At 45.1% G+C, this 14,452-nt stretch overlaps 1 protein-coding gene, 1 long non-coding RNA gene and 11 other non-coding genes across 13 annotated transcripts; 4 read left to right on the top strand and 9 right to left on the bottom strand.

Annotated features, from left to right (window-relative positions):
• Positions 1 to 258: 258 nt before the first annotated feature.
• Positions 259 to 1,434, bottom strand: LOC115549608 (uncharacterized). The gene is made up of 2 exons (XR_003977796.1): positions 1,176 to 1,434; positions 259 to 634 (listed from the first exon to the last, which is right to left on the bottom strand). It is a non-coding gene; the product is annotated as an uncharacterized LOC115549608 (long non-coding RNA).
• A 176-nt stretch (positions 1,435 to 1,610) lies between these two features.
• trnaq-cug (transfer RNA glutamine (anticodon CUG)) lies at positions 1,611 to 1,682 on the bottom strand. The gene has a single exon. It is a non-coding gene; the product is annotated as a tRNA-Gln (tRNA).
• A 136-nt stretch (positions 1,683 to 1,818) lies between these two features.
• trnag-ucc (transfer RNA glycine (anticodon UCC)) lies at positions 1,819 to 1,890 on the top strand. Its single transcript has one exon. It is a non-coding gene; the product is annotated as a tRNA-Gly (tRNA).
• Positions 1,891 to 2,214: 324 nt separating this feature from the next.
• Positions 2,215 to 2,296, bottom strand: trnas-gcu (transfer RNA serine (anticodon GCU)). The gene has a single exon. It is a non-coding gene; the product is annotated as a tRNA-Ser (tRNA).
• Positions 2,297 to 3,061: 765 nt separating this feature from the next.
• trnas-gcu (transfer RNA serine (anticodon GCU)) lies at positions 3,062 to 3,143 on the bottom strand. The gene has a single exon. It is a non-coding gene; the product is annotated as a tRNA-Ser (tRNA).
• A 161-nt stretch (positions 3,144 to 3,304) lies between these two features.
• Positions 3,305 to 3,376, bottom strand: trnaq-cug (transfer RNA glutamine (anticodon CUG)). The gene has a single exon. It is a non-coding gene; the product is annotated as a tRNA-Gln (tRNA).
• A 134-nt stretch (positions 3,377 to 3,510) lies between these two features.
• On the top strand, positions 3,511 to 3,582 carry trnag-ucc (transfer RNA glycine (anticodon UCC)). The gene has a single exon. It is a non-coding gene; the product is annotated as a tRNA-Gly (tRNA).
• Positions 3,583 to 3,906: 324 nt separating this feature from the next.
• trnas-gcu (transfer RNA serine (anticodon GCU)) lies at positions 3,907 to 3,988 on the bottom strand. The gene has a single exon. It is a non-coding gene; the product is annotated as a tRNA-Ser (tRNA).
• A 367-nt stretch (positions 3,989 to 4,355) lies between these two features.
• Positions 4,356 to 4,427, top strand: trnag-ucc (transfer RNA glycine (anticodon UCC)). Its single transcript has one exon. It is a non-coding gene; the product is annotated as a tRNA-Gly (tRNA).
• A 567-nt stretch (positions 4,428 to 4,994) lies between these two features.
• trnaq-cug (transfer RNA glutamine (anticodon CUG)) lies at positions 4,995 to 5,066 on the bottom strand. Its single transcript has one exon. It is a non-coding gene; the product is annotated as a tRNA-Gln (tRNA).
• A 136-nt stretch (positions 5,067 to 5,202) lies between these two features.
• Positions 5,203 to 5,274, top strand: trnag-ucc (transfer RNA glycine (anticodon UCC)). Its single transcript has one exon. It is a non-coding gene; the product is annotated as a tRNA-Gly (tRNA).
• A 324-nt stretch (positions 5,275 to 5,598) lies between these two features.
• trnas-gcu (transfer RNA serine (anticodon GCU)) lies at positions 5,599 to 5,680 on the bottom strand. Its single transcript has one exon. It is a non-coding gene; the product is annotated as a tRNA-Ser (tRNA).
• Positions 5,681 to 7,332: 1,652 nt separating this feature from the next.
• Positions 7,333 to 14,379, bottom strand: LOC115549568 (uncharacterized). Its single transcript, XM_030364842.1, has 11 exons — positions 14,258 to 14,379; positions 11,422 to 13,420; positions 11,101 to 11,314; positions 10,405 to 10,986; positions 10,046 to 10,258; positions 9,637 to 9,860; positions 9,431 to 9,547; positions 9,092 to 9,258; positions 8,901 to 9,002; positions 8,433 to 8,690; positions 7,333 to 8,257 (listed from the first exon to the last, which is right to left on the bottom strand). Exons 2-11 carry the CDS (start codon positions 12,364 to 12,366, stop codon positions 7,552 to 7,554), a joined length of 3,528 nt encoding a protein of 1,175 aa, XP_030220702.1. The 5' UTR covers positions 12,367 to 13,420; positions 14,258 to 14,379; the 3' UTR covers positions 7,333 to 7,551.
• Positions 14,380 to 14,452: the final 73 nt, after the last annotated feature.

Here is a 14,452-nt window from a genome sequence, read left to right as displayed (position 1 = left end):
TCTGTGCCTCCTCTCGCTGCCTCTGTCTCTCCTCTCCCTACGTCCGTGCTCCCTGCCTCGTCCGTCTTAACTCCTCCTGCCTCACTAGACCCAGCAGCGCCTGATGACAGATCTGCTGGCTGGGGGGGGGGGGGGGGGGGGGGGTTACAAAAAGAGGGCCATGCTATGCTACATGCAACTAAGAATCCTACACTACTATACTAGTTTTCTCCAGAATGGTACAGATACATATTGTTCAATAAATAAATCCACAAAATAGAACGATGCATTGAATAGTGTTTATTCTGACATGTTAAAAGAAAATCAATAAAAAGCAAACAGGCTTTGAAAACATCAGAGGCATTACTGCAAAATCACTGAAGCCCACCAGAGGAAAAAACAAACAAACAAACCAGCAAACAATCAATTAGTAAATAATTTCACCTACCTTGTGGAACCCACAGGAGCACTTAAGGCTTCTCCCAAACAGATCCTTGGTGTTAATTTGCTTCTGCAGCGGGCAAGCATCTATTTTTTCTAAGGCCTTTTTCCATTTTTTGGCCCCTGGCCGTTTGCCTGTGGTAAAATGGAATTGGCCCCGAGCATACTTGAGGCATACATCCCTCCAATAGGAATCAGGCTTTGCTTCCTTCATCTGCAAACATCAAATGTAAAACAGGTTAATGTCGAGCTAGGCTATGTGTGTGTACAGACAGACAGATTGGTAGAAATGATACATGTGTATGTATTTATATATGTATGTTTGTAGGTGGGTAGGTATGTTTTGCATTACTGTTTTATTACTATACAAATAAAGTTCTAATAATATTAATGTTATCATCATTATTTGTATTATTCAATCAATCAATATTTTCATACGAAGACATTGTAGCACAAAGTGCTTCACAAAATAAAAGCAGGCAAACTAAAGGATCATTATTGTTAATAATTAAACTTGGCACAATTAAACTTGTTTCATACACCTGTTTGCGCTGTTCAAGCACATAACAAGACTCCATTACCGGAGGGGATGAAACTTGGCAAGGATCATTATTGTTAATAATTAAACTTGGCACAATTAAACTTGTTTCATACACCTGTTTGCGCTGTTCAAGCACATAACAAGACTCCATTACCGGAGGGGATGAAACTTGGCACAACTATTTCGTTTATACGACAAATAAATACGTTATTACCTTTCTACCGATGTTTTATCTCCCGCAAGCGGTGGAAAAAATGGCTGCGACTCTAACGCGATGTTCATCGTATATTCCCGCCCCTCCCGCGTCACGTGACCTATACTGTTCGGAACTGTGTTCGGATCTCATTCGAAACTCTTTGATCTCTGAAGGAATATGTTCGGACCTGGTTAGGAGCATGTTAGGACCTCGTTCGGATTTGTTCGGACCTTTTGTAATGTGTTCGGACCTCGGAGGCAGTCCGAAAACCCGCAGGTACGGCCACCCCATCAGCTTAGCAACCTCTAAAATACTTTTTATATTTTCCGAAATGTGGTCGAGACTAAATATGGGCAAGAGAGAATTTTTGAAAAAGTGTTTAAAGTCTCGGTGTTGGAAAAATGGATGAGGGACACAGCGTAGAGCCGTCGTCTGATGCTACACTGCTCTAATAGGTTCCACCGAGACTTGAACTCGGATCCCTGGATTCAGAGTCCAGAGTGCTAACCATTACACCATGGAACCAGTTCATCATAGACTGTTTCAGTTGACTGTGCAACCGTTCTTAAAACTAAATATAAGTGAAAATGACAAATTGAACAGTTCCACCGAGATTTGAGTTTGGGTTCGATCATTTCCGAGTATAATTTATGTCATTGTGGCATTGGTGGTATAGTGGTGAGCATAGCTGCCTTCCAAGCAGTTGACCTGGGTTCGATTCCCGGCCAATGCATTGGTATGCTTTTTCGAATGCCACAGGGACTCAGGACTTTAGAAATCAGTGTCTCTGTTTTCTTTTCTGTAAATATTGTGCCCTAGACTACATTTTGGCGGAAGTGAAATATTTAACCGTGGTTCAGACCATAGAGAATGAACAAGACTCTTGCTTTAGCGAATGAGAACTTTCAAGATCAGTGTCGGTATTTTTTGGCAGTAAAGGTTGTGCTCTAGGCTACAATTAATTGAAATGAAAGGAAAACAGTGCAAAACGTCCCTGATTCATTGTACTTTTTTCCATGAAATGGAAGACGATGTACTTATGTAAGAATGGTGCAAACGATGAGGATGGGATTCGAACCCACGCGTGCAGAGCACAATGGATTAGCAGTCCATCACCTTAACCACTCGGCCACCCCATCAGCTTAGCAACCTCTAAAATACTTTTTATTTTTTCCGAAATGTGGTCGAGACTAAATATGGGCAAGAGAGAATTTTTGAAAAAGTGTTTAAAGTCTCGGTGTTGGAAAAGTGGATGAGGGACACAGCGTAGAGCCGTCGTCTAATGCTACACTGCTCTAATAGGTTCCACCGAGACTTGAACTCGGATCGCTGGATTCAGAGTCCAGATTGCTAACCATTACACCATGGAACCAGTTCATCATAGACTGTTTCAGTTGACTGTGCAACCGTTCTTTAAACTAAATATAAGTGAAAATGACAAATTGAACAGTTCCACCGAGATTTGAGTTTGGGTTCGATCATTTCCGAGTATAATTTATGTCATTGTGGCATTGGTGGTATAGTGGTGAGCATAGCTGCCTTCCAAGCAGTTGACCCGGGTTTGATTCCCGGCCAATGCATTGGTATGCTTTTTCGAATGCCACAGGGATTCAGGACTTTAGAAATCAGTGTCTCTGTTTTCTTTTCGGTAAATATTGTGCTCCAGACTACATTTTGGCGGAACTGAAATATTTAACCGTGGTTCAGACCATAGAGAATGAACAAGACTCTTGCTTTAGCGAATGAGAACTTTCAAGATCAGTGTCTGTATTTTTTGGCAGTAAAGGTTGTGCTCTTGGCCACAATTAATTGAAATGAAAGGAAAATAGTGCAAAACGTCCTTGATTCATTGTACTTTTTTCCATGAAATGGAAGACGATGTACTTATGTAAGAATGGTGCAAACGATGAGGATGGGATTCGAACCCACGCGTGCAGAGAACAATGGATTAGCAGTCCATCACCTTAACCACTCGGCCACCCCATCAGCTTATCAACCTCTAAAATACTTTTTATTTTTTCCGAAATGTGGTCGAGACTAAATATGGGCAAGAGAGAATTTTTGAAAAAGTGTTTAAAGTCTCGGTGTTGGAAAAATGGATGAGGGACACAGCGTAGAGCCGTCGTCTGATGCTACACTGCCCTAATAGGTTCCACCGAGACTTGAACTCGGATCGCTGGATTCAGAGTCCAGAGTGCTAACCATTACACCATGGAACCAGTTCATCATATACTGTTTCAGTAGACTGTGCAACCGTTCTTTAAACTAAATATAAGTGAAAATTACAAATTGAACAGTTCCAGCGAGATTTGAGTTTGGGTTCGATATACCGAGTATAATTTATGTCATTGTGGCATTGGTGGTATAGTGGTGAGCATAGCTGCCTTCCAAGCAGTTGACCCGGGTTCGATTCCCGGCCAATGCATTGGTATGCTTTTTCGAATGCCACAGGGATTCAGGACTTTAGAAATCAGTGTCTCTGTTTTCTTTTCGGTAAATATTGTGCCCCAGACTACATTTTGGCGGAACTGAAATATTTAACCGTGGTTCAGACCATAGAGAATGAACAAGACTCTTGCTTTAGCGAATGAGAACTTTCAAGATCAGTGTCGGTATTTTTTGGCAGTAAAGGTTGTGCTCTAGGCTACAATTAATTGAAATGAAAGGAAAATAGTGCAAAACGTCCTTGATTTATTGTACTTTTTTCCATGAAATGGAAGACGATGTACTTATGTAAGAATGGTGTAATCGATGAGGATGGGATTCGAACCCACGCGTGCAGAGCACAATGGATTAGCAGTCCATCACCTTAACCACTCGGCCACCCCATCAGCTTAAAAAACCACTAAAATACTTTTTATTTTTTCCGAAATGTGGTCGAGACTAAATATGGGCAAGAGAGAATTTTTGAAAAAGTGTTTAAAGTCTCGGTGTTGGAAAAATGGATGAGGGACACAGCGTAGAGCCATCATCTGATTCTACACTGCTCTAATAGTTTCCACCGAGACTTGAACTCGGATCGCTGGATTCAGAGTCCAGAGTGCTAACCATTACACCATGGAACCAGTTCATCATAGACTGTTTCAGTAGACTGTGCAACCGTTCTTTAAACTAAATATAAGTGAAAATGACAAATTGAACAGTTCCACCGAGATTTGAGTTTGGGTTTGATGATTTCCTAGTATAATTTTCTTTGTGGCATTGGTGGTATAGTGGTGAGCATAGCTGCCTTCCAAGCAGTTGACCCGGGTTCGATTCCCGGCCAATGCATTGGTATGCTTTTTCGAATGCCACAGGGATTCAGGACTTTAGAAATCAGTGTCTCTGTTTTCTTTTCGGTAAATATTGTGCTCCAGACTACATTTTGGCGGAACTGAAATATTTAACCGTGGTTCAGACCATAGAGAATGAACAAGACTCTTGCTTTAGCGAATGAAAACTTTCAAGATCAGTGTCTGTATTTTTTGGCAGTAAAGGTTGTGCTCTAGGCTACAATTAATTGAAATGAAAGGAAAATAGTGCAAAACGTCCTTGATTCATTGTACTTTTTTCCATGAAATGGAAGACGTTGTACTTATGTAAGAATGGTGCAAACGATGAGGATGGGATTCGAACCCACGCTTGCAGAGCACAATGGATTAGCAGTCCATCACCTTAACTACTCGGCCACCCCATCAGCTTAGCAACCTCTAAAATACTTTTTATTTTTTCCGAAATGTGGTCGAGACTAAATATGGGCAAGAGAGAATTTTTGAAAAAGTGTTTAAAGTCTCGGTGTTGGAAAAATGGATGAGGGACACAGCGTAGAGCCGTCGTCTGATGCTACACTGCTCTAATAGGTTCCACCGAGACTTGAACTCGGATCCCTGGATTCAGAGTCCAGAGTGCTAACCATTACACCATGGAACCAGTTCATCATAGACTGTTTCAGTTGACTGTGCAACCGTTCTTAAAACTAAATATAAGTGAAAATGACAAATTGAACAGTTCCACCGAGATTTGAGTTTGGGTTCGATCATTTCCGAGTATAATTTATGTCATTGTGGCATTGGTGGTATAGTGGTGAGCATAGCTGCCTTCCAAGCAGTTGACCTGGGTTCGATTCCCGGCCAATGCATTGGTATGCTTTTTCGAATGCCACAGGGACTCAGGACTTTAGAAATCAGTGTCTCTGTTTTCTTTTCTGTAAATATTGTGCCCTAGACTACATTTTGGCGGAAGTGAAATATTTAACCGTGGTTCAGACCATAGAGAATGAACAAGACTCTTGCTTTAGCGAATGAGAACTTTCAAGATCAGTGTCGGTATTTTTTGGCAGTAAAGGTTGTGCTCTAGGCTACAATTAATTGAAATGAAAGGAAAACAGTGCAAAACGTCCCTGATTCATTGTACTTTTTTCCATGAAATGGAAGACGATGTACTTATGTAAGAATGGTGCAAACGATGAGGATGGGATTCGAACCCACGCGTGCAGAGCACAATGGATTAGCAGTCCATCACCTTAACCACTCGGCCACCCCATCAGCTTAGCAACCTCTAAAATACTTTTTATTTTTTCCGAAATGTGGTCGAGACTAAATATGGGCAAGAGAGAATTTTTGAAAAAGTGTTTAAAGTCTCGGTGTTGGAAAAATGGATGAGGGACACAGCGTAGAGCCGTCGTCTAATGCTACACTGCTCTAATAGGTTCCACCGAGACTTGAACTCGGATCGCTGGATTCAGAGTCCAGATTGCTAACCATTACACCATGGAACCAGTTCATCATAGACTGTTTCAGTTGACTGTGCAACCGTTCTTTAAACTAAATATAAGTGAAAATGACAAATTGAACAGTTCCACCGAGATTTGAGTTTGGGTTCGATCATTTCCGAGTATAATTTATGTCATTGTGGCATTGGTGGTATAGTGGTGAGCATAGCTGCCTTCCAAGCAGTTGACCCGGGTTTGATTCCCGGCCAATGCATTGGTATGCTTTTTCGAATGCCACAGGGATTCAGGACTTTAGAAATCAGTGTCTCTGTTTTCTTTTCGGTAAATATTGTGCTCCAGACTACATTTTGGCGGAACTGAAATATTTAACCGTGGTTCAGACCATAGAGAATGAACAAGACTCTTGCTTTAGCGAATGAGAACTTTCAAGATCAGTGTCTGTATTTTTTGGCAGTAAAGGTTGTGCTCTTGGCCACAATTAATTGAAATGAAAGGAAAATAGTGCAAAACGTCCTTGATTCATTGTACTTTTTTCCATGAAATGGAAGACGATGTACTTATGTAAGAATGGTGCAAACGATGAGGATGGGATTCGAACCCACGCGTGCAGAGCACAATGGATTAGCAGTCCATCACCTTAACCACTCGGCCAAAAATGGGGCAAAAGGGTCTGCCCGGCGGGGGGGAAAGGGAAAAAGAGAGGGGAAAGAGGGGGGGAAAGAGAGAAAGAAAAGGAGGAAAAAAGGAGGAGAACGTACACTATATATTTTTTTTATCTACTCTCTTATCTTCTCAACAATGTTTACACACAGTTCTGCACTCATTGCAAGGTTTATCATCACTTTAATTTTCATGTCTCTTGCGGGAATCGTACCGATGCTGTGGCAATATCATTTGCATCTCCGCTTGCTCTCTCGTCTCGTAGCGCATTCCGGAAGTATACATGCAATGCAATTTGGGTAGCGCAGTCATTTTTAACACACAAACTCAATTTTCCATACAAATCACCAAAGTCATAACACTGTTATTATGCAATAATGCACATGAATGCATTTAATATGATGAAATGAATATAATACAATATTCAATTAACCCAAAATATCATATGCTACATTTAAAGTTACAACAGTATTAACAGTCTATAACTGTGAATAACACCCCCCATCATGTTTCTCCTCCTTTTTTATGGTAACCTCAATTATTTGAGAGACTACATCTGTGCAGCACAAGTGAATAAAACTAATTTCAAATTGAGCAGTAAAGATGTTGGGTTTTGTGAATCAATGTCAATGTAAATGATTCTGGCTTTGGTTTTCACAATCACATTCAATGGATGACACTGTCACTGTCCTGTTATTCAAGAGGAAATTAAATAAAAACGCGAAGGCTCAAATAAAATGATTGAACTTTATTGTAACAGAATACACAGAATACACAGAATACACACACACACACACACACACACACACACACACACACACACACACACACACACACACACACACACACACACACACACACCAGGTTAACACCCAACTAGTGGACCAGGTGTGGGCGTATCCAAAAAAAAGAATACTTACCGGCCTGGCTTACGAGGCCTTGGTCGGGATCACACAGGGAGACAGACACGAACAACACAGAGACAGACCGACAAACAACAGAGAGAGAGACAAGTAATGGTGACTAAAGGCCTACACTCTTCCTCCAGTCATCCAGGGTCTGTCCTGACTCTGGACAGTACCACCGCCCCTTCAGCTGGGTGTGTCCGGTTTTTTTGTTTTTGTCCTGGCCACACTTCTTGCAGGTGTAGTGGTACTTCTCCTTCGTCAGCCTCTTCCGTGGCGGTTCCCCCCTTGCCATTAGATCCTCATCCTCATGGGCAGCTTTGTTCAGCCTCCAGGTACGTTGCCTTGGCTGGGCACCTGGAAGGCACTCTGGAGGAGCTTGACATGGAGGAGCCTGAGGTAAAGGAGGATCATGTGCAGATGGAAATGGGGGAGCATGCGGCATAGGAGGGGCATGGGTGAATGGAATGTGCGGATAGGGGGGAGCATACGGATAAGGAGGAGCATGGGGAAATGGAAAGTGGGGAAATGGGGGAGCATATGAAAAAGGAGGAGCTGGCCCAAATTGTGGATGGAACTGAGGAGGTGGAGGTGGCGGAGAGATGACATTAGACTTGTTTGCCGTTAGAGTGCGCTGGCGGGGGAAAGCTTCCCCCTCACGGTTTTCGGGCTCGTCAAATGTCATCTCATGTGCATGTTGCACAGGGGCAGCCGGGAGAGTGTTTGATGAAGGGAGAGGCTCCTTGGCCAGGTATAGCTGTTGAGGGAGAACATTGCCCTGCAGCAGCATGTTCCTGTCCTTCCTCTTGTCCCTCCTAAGCAGCCTACAAGACAAACATTCATTATTTTATATGTGTAAGCCTATCCTCCCTCCCAAAGGTTATTACATACTGTGTATTACATGTTTTCTAACAAGCATGCAGGTGAAGGTTTTTCTTGAGGTTAAATATTTACATACTGTCTTGGCTGTATGGGGAAGGTAAATGAAACAACACATACCATGCAGAGACCGTGGTGTTGTTCACCGGCACCAGAGCCAGCGCCGTCTGGACCACGATAACCCTGCTGTCCTCCAGCAGCTGTCTAATGTGGCTGTAGACGCTCACAATTGACTGAGGGATGGGCAGGGTTTTCCCCCTCGTGTCCTTCGGCCTGTTGCGGGACTGCTCGAACTCCTTGGCCAGTCTGAGGCAGACACACTCACTGACCCTGTGGTGTTCGGGATCCTGGGCTGCTTGGCCGTGAGTCATGTATAGTCTGTGGGAAAGAAGTATGATATGATCTGGACTGTGAACAAGGATGTAAAGTCGTGAACAACCAAGTAACAATGTCAATAGGGATTGCAATAAAGTATTTAACTTTATTTATTAAGTTAACACTTAATAAATACTTTTCACAGTGACATGTGCTGTCTCTTAATCAATGATTTGTATTGAACCAAAATGATAGCAAATTGTGGTCAAGCACCTCTCTGCCGCCTGCTGTCCCGGAGCAGAGCCACTCGGCCTCCTCGGTGCTCTCCATGGTCCTCCTGATGCCTGTCCTTTTTTCCTAGCCTTCTGGGTGTAGCTAAACGGTGAAAGAGACATCCATATTCTTCATTCATTCCATGGAATGTATGTTTAATTCTGGTGTACAAAATAATTACTATTTTGTACCTTGAATGCTTCTTGTCCATGTCATGGAGAGCTGTATATAGCTGGACTATGTCCTCTTCCTCCTTCATTGACAAGGCAGTGATGGTGCGATTCAAGCCAACTAGGTAGCCTGCCAGGTTAGCAACCGCATCCCATCCCACAACGCCCCTTGAGTCACATTGGCTGGTCTGAAAATTGATAAGTGAGAAAAAGAAAAACCAAGCAAATAAATGTACACTCTTGTTTCTAATATGTGAGCAATGCTGATTTTACATTCATTTATCTTATTAAAATGTAACCACATTTACGTCAGTTAAATATTGTGTTTTTGAGTAAGGCGTTACAGAAAGTGTTATTGACCTCTGTGACGAGGGGTCCGGGTTCATCGTCATCCTCCACAGCACCTGGAGGATCACCTGTGTGATCAGTCATGCTGATGGTGTCATCTGCCTCCTCCTCCGCCTCAAGCACCTGCACCTGCAAGGGGATTTTGAAGACCTGTAACCACATTTACTTCGGTCAAATTTTGTGTTTTTGAGTAAGGTGTTATAGAAAGTGTTATTGACCTGTGTGACGAGGGGTCCGGGTTCAGCGTCACCCACCACAGCACCTGGAGGATCACCAGCCCCTATCGCAGCTGACTGGCACAGAATGTCAGTCATGCTGATGGTGTCATCCGGCTCATCCTCCTCCTCAAGTACCTGCGAGGGGACCTCAGGGACCTGATTTGGAGCCAGCAGGTCACCTCTGTTGGTCTGGGCCAATAAATACTCCACTGCTATGCGCTCGCCTGTAACCAGTAAAAACACAAAGATGAAGAAAGGACATACATACACACATCCATCTCTTACATGAATAGCACAATCTTCGCGCAACAGAAATGCATGTCCTCTGAATAGGGGGGGTGCCTAAGAAAAAGAGGAGGAGGGGATGTAATACTCTGGTCAATCAGTGTTGCTCTGAGATCTCTCTTACTAGTAGGTTTCCCGGGTGGAGTGAACTCTGGCACCAGAGTGGAACCAAGAACGCGCTGGCTTAAGTTGCTGAGGTGGGACATCAAGCGGACATCAAAGCTTCTGAGGGTTGAGGCCCCCTCCACATCTACTGCCTCCTTGGCCCGGCCCATGTTCCACCTCGATACTCCCTCCAGCATGTACATCTGTGTGTGAACAGCATTGCACCGCCAGCCTAAGGAACAATAAATACTATGTTTAGTCAACCATTATTGTAAAGTGAATACACATGAATACCCAACAGTGGTCATTTTGTTATTTTGAATAATTACAACACATTCTCTGTCCTAACAGAAAAGAACATTAAAAAAAGAAATGTACCTGGAATAAAAGCGCACTGGTGTTTGTGAAAACTCTCCAGGGAGGAGGACCCCCTACCACACCTTAGGACGTCCAGCTCTTTGCCGCCCTTCTGGAGTGTCCCCACCTTCGTGTACAGTGCCACACCTGCAGGGTCTTGGAGGCACTCCAGGTGCTTCTGCTGCACTTCCCAGACATGGCGCATGCTGTCATGGCTCACCAGACGCAGCCCTGTGGTGTCCGTCAGCTCCCACACTGATTCCAGCAGCCCTGAGATCATGCCCCGCGTCTCCTCCACTCCACGGGTCCTCCTCCTGCAGTGCCTCTTCAGTTCGCCTGGACTGATGGTGGCCATGAGCTGCTCCTCAGTGGGAGTATGCCCGCTGTGGCTGCTCCTCCACTCTTCTCTCTTGGCCTCCTTCAGGCGTTGCACATCCTCCTGGTCCCATGCAAAAATGCAGGAGGAAAGCTTGGCACAGAAAATACCATACAGAGGGTGGTGTTCTGTTGTGAGGCCGCAGTTAAAGCGCCTCATGAAGTGGAAGCTGTCCAAGCGCACTGTAGTTTGCCATGGGTGAAACAGCTTAGCCACTGAAGACACGCCTGTAAAAAACAGCATAATTACATAGACCAACCTAACCCTGTGTGTGGTTACACCATGATTAAGCAAATTCCCAATTGCGTTTGTGTGTGTGAGTGTGTGTGATTTTCACCCACCTGACTGGCTGCAGCAGTCTCGGTCGACATAGATGGCCTCAGGTTCAGCTTGGCCTGCATTCTTGTACCGAGTGACGACGCCTTGGCACAACTCTTCCAACCCTGCACCTTCACCCGACGTCAGAACAGAGTTCAGGACCTGGCCTAACTCGTTTCCGATATTGGACATCCATGCCGCACTGTCCCCGATCCCGCCAGCCAGCTTCTTGGTGATCTGTAAAACAAACACAAGCACTAAGAAGTTTCCTTCTTTTCCTTCTTCCTTCCAATTTCCTGTTTTGTAATTATACATGTTATATTTTATATAGTTTTTAAGCTAACCTTCTTTGTTGAATCCATTTTCAGAATTCTACCATAGGTTGAAGTGATCACTCCCTTCATCTCATCCAGATGGCTGAGAATGTCGTTGGAGTGGACCGTCTCAAACCATTGAGCAAGTGGAAGGGGCCTGAAGGTTGGTGGAGGAAGATAGACAGCTGCAGAGGGGATGAAGGTAGCCATCTTCTTGTGCCGCTCACAGTCCGAGAGGTAGCGGATGGTCTGCCGTGCCCACTCCTCACTGTGCGCTTCTTCCATCGCAGACTGGACGTAGGAGGAACTGTTTCCACTGGTCCTTGGCTTGAGGAAAGTCACTGCTTTCCTGTCAAGAGCCAGCTGGGTGGTGAGGACAGCGGGGAACAGGCTCCTGTGTGCCACATCCAACTGGGACAGAATATCCTGGCTCCATGGGCAGACTAAGAGGGAAGGGTTCAAACACTTGCTGCAACGTGGATAGTCCCCTCCCACTAGGTAATAGCGGCTATCCACATCGATCACCTCCCTGACCTTTCTGTATATGCCGGAGCTGTTCATTTTCCCGGAACATTTTGGGCATTTTAAGGAAATCCCCCACATCCTCATGGGTGCCCAGATGAACAGCCTCTGCCGGTGGTACCACCCAGGCTCAGGACGAGAGGGTTTGGGCTCCAGTGGGGGGTGAAACCAGCAGGCTTCAAATTTCTGCTTGAGCTGACCTGTAGGCTCATATAGACACTTGGCAATCCACACCTGATCTGCCGGTTGGATGACTTTCCGAAACTGATCGGGAAGAAAACCTTTCCAAACTACTGGAGTTGGTTTAGGTGGAGTTGCAGTGTGGTATGGCGCGGCACAGCTATTTGAAGGAGGGAGCAGAGATGGAGTTGGCCTCGGTGGTAGTAGTGTGGGCTTCGGTGGTGATGGCGTTGGCTTCGATGTTAGGACTGTTGGCTTTTGCATCGATGGCATAACGAATCCTGCATAGTGAACCTGTTGAATATGGTTCAAAAGACCAACAGTACCCTCCACCTTGGCCCCACAGGTGTCACACGTCTCCTCAGTATGGTGGTCAGACAGGTGCTCTGAAAAATGTGCTGCCTCCACAAGCTGGTTGCACCCGTAGCACTGCAATTCCTGTCCTGCCACTGATGGCCCTGCCTCCTTGTCTCCTCTCTCTGCCTCTGCCTCTTTGTGGGACCGGGCTCCCCCTGCATCCGTGACTCCTCTCCTTGTCTCTGTGTCTCTTCTCCCTGCCTCCTTGTCTCCTCTCCCTGCCTCTGCCTCGGTGTGGGACTGGGCTCCCCCTGCATCCGTGACTCCTCTCCTTGTCTCTGTGTCTCTTCTCCCTGCCTCCTTGTCTCCTCTCCCTGCCTCTGCCTCTGTGTGGGACTGGGCTCCCCCTGCATCCGTGACTCCTCTCCTTGTCTCTGTGTCTCTTCTCCCTGCCTCCTTGTCTCCTCTCCCTGCCTCTGCCTCTGTGTGGGACCGGGCTCCCCCTGCATCCGTGTCTCCTCTTCCTGCCTCTGAGCCGACTCGGACTCGCCCTGCCTCCGTCTCAACTACTCCTGCCTCACTGGACCCAGCTCCTGATGACAGATCTGCTGGCTGGGGGGGGGTTCACAAAGAGAGGCCATGGTACATACATCTAAGAATCCTACACTACTAGTTTTCTCCAGTTGTTAAAATACATCAGGCATTACTGCAAAATCACTGAAGCCCACCAGAGGAAGAAACAAGCAAACCTGTAAACAATCAATTAGTAAATAACTCACTTACCTTGTGGAACCCACAGGGGGAAAATAATTTCACATACCTTGTGGAAGCCACAGGAGCACTGAAGGCTTCTCCCGAACAGATCCTTACTACCACTATGGCTCTGCAGGGGGCAAGCATCGATGTTCTCCAAGGCCTTTTTCCATTTCTTGGCCCCTGGCCGTTTGCCAGTCGAGAAGCGGTAAAGGCCCTGGGCATATTTTATACAGAGGTCCCTCCAGTAGCTGTCTGGCTTTCCTGTCTTAGTCATCTGCGAACATTAAATATAAAACAGGTTAATGTCGAGCTAGGCTATGTGTGTGTACAGACAGACAGAGTGGAGGAAATTATTATAATGTGTGTGTGTGTGTGTGTGTGTGTGTGTGTGTGTGTGTGTGTGTGTGTGTGTGTGTGTGTGTGTGTGTGTGTGTGTGTGTGTGTGTGTGTGTGTATTTATGTAGGTAGGTAGGTATGTTTTGCAGTACTGTTTTATTATTGTTAATAATTAAACTTGGCACAAGCATGTCATAATCATGTCTGGACACATCTGCACTCTGCCCCAACATATAACGAGGCTCCATTACCGGAGGGGACGAACCCTGGCACAATTATTTCACATCACAAGACATCATTAAACGGCAAATAAATAAGTTATTATTGGTCTTCTGATTCTATCATATCGCCAATATCCCCACACTGCTGGCCGTAGTAGGTATGTTTTGCAGTACTGTTTTATTATTGTTAATAATTAAACTTGGCACAAGCATGTCATAAGCATGTCTGGACACATCTGCACTCTGCCCCAACATATAACGAGGGTCCATTACCGGAGGGGACGAACCCTGGCACAATTATTTCACATCACAAGACATCATTAAACGGCAAATAAATAAGTTATTATTGGTCTTCTGATTCTTTCATATCGCCAATATCCCCACACTGCTGGCCGTAGCCACACAGTTTTAGTATGCACAGCAGTCAGAAGCTCCGTTAGAAAAGTGGCGGCCAAGTGGCCAGGTAACAAGAAAGTTGAAATACAAAGTTGAATATCATGCTGCCGGGACGAGAAATGCAATCGCAAATGCAAGTATTAATCAAGTTTCCAAACCTTTTTCCCGAGTCTGTAGTGATGCGGTGGAAAAGAATGGCTGCGACTTCAGAGTTGTACATATATCTCTCTATAGCTCTGCTGCGACTCTAAAGCGATAACCACGCCTCCTCGGTCACGTGACACAATTCGGAATCAGTGTTCGGACAGTGTTCGGACCTTGTTCGGACCTCGTTCGGACCTCGTTTGAAACTC

The sequence above is a fragment of the Gadus morhua genome, chromosome 8, assembly GCF_902167405.1.
Source record: "Gadus morhua chromosome 8, gadMor3.0, whole genome shotgun sequence".
NCBI classification, from domain to species: Eukaryota; Metazoa; Chordata; class Actinopteri; order Gadiformes; family Gadidae; genus Gadus; species Gadus morhua.
Note: the sequence above shows the minus strand (reverse complement) of the source record. Positions and strands in the feature narration are given on the sequence as shown.

What these genes read in the sequence shown, in the direction of transcription:
- LOC115549568 (XM_030364842.1), bottom strand. Translation starts at nt 12,366, where the DNA reads ATGCCATCGATGCAAAAGCCAACAGTCCTAACATCGAAGCCAACGCCA. An exon ending in CCAGTGCGCTTTTATTCCAG is followed by an intron (nt 10,259 to 10,404) that starts GTACATTTCTTT and finishes ATTGTTCCTTAG; the next exon opens with GCTGGCGGTGCAATGCTGTT. An exon ending in CCGGACCCCTCGTCACACAG is followed by an intron (nt 9,548 to 9,636) that starts GTCAATAACACT and finishes ATCCCCTTGCAG; the next exon opens with GTGCAGGTGCTTGAGGCGGA.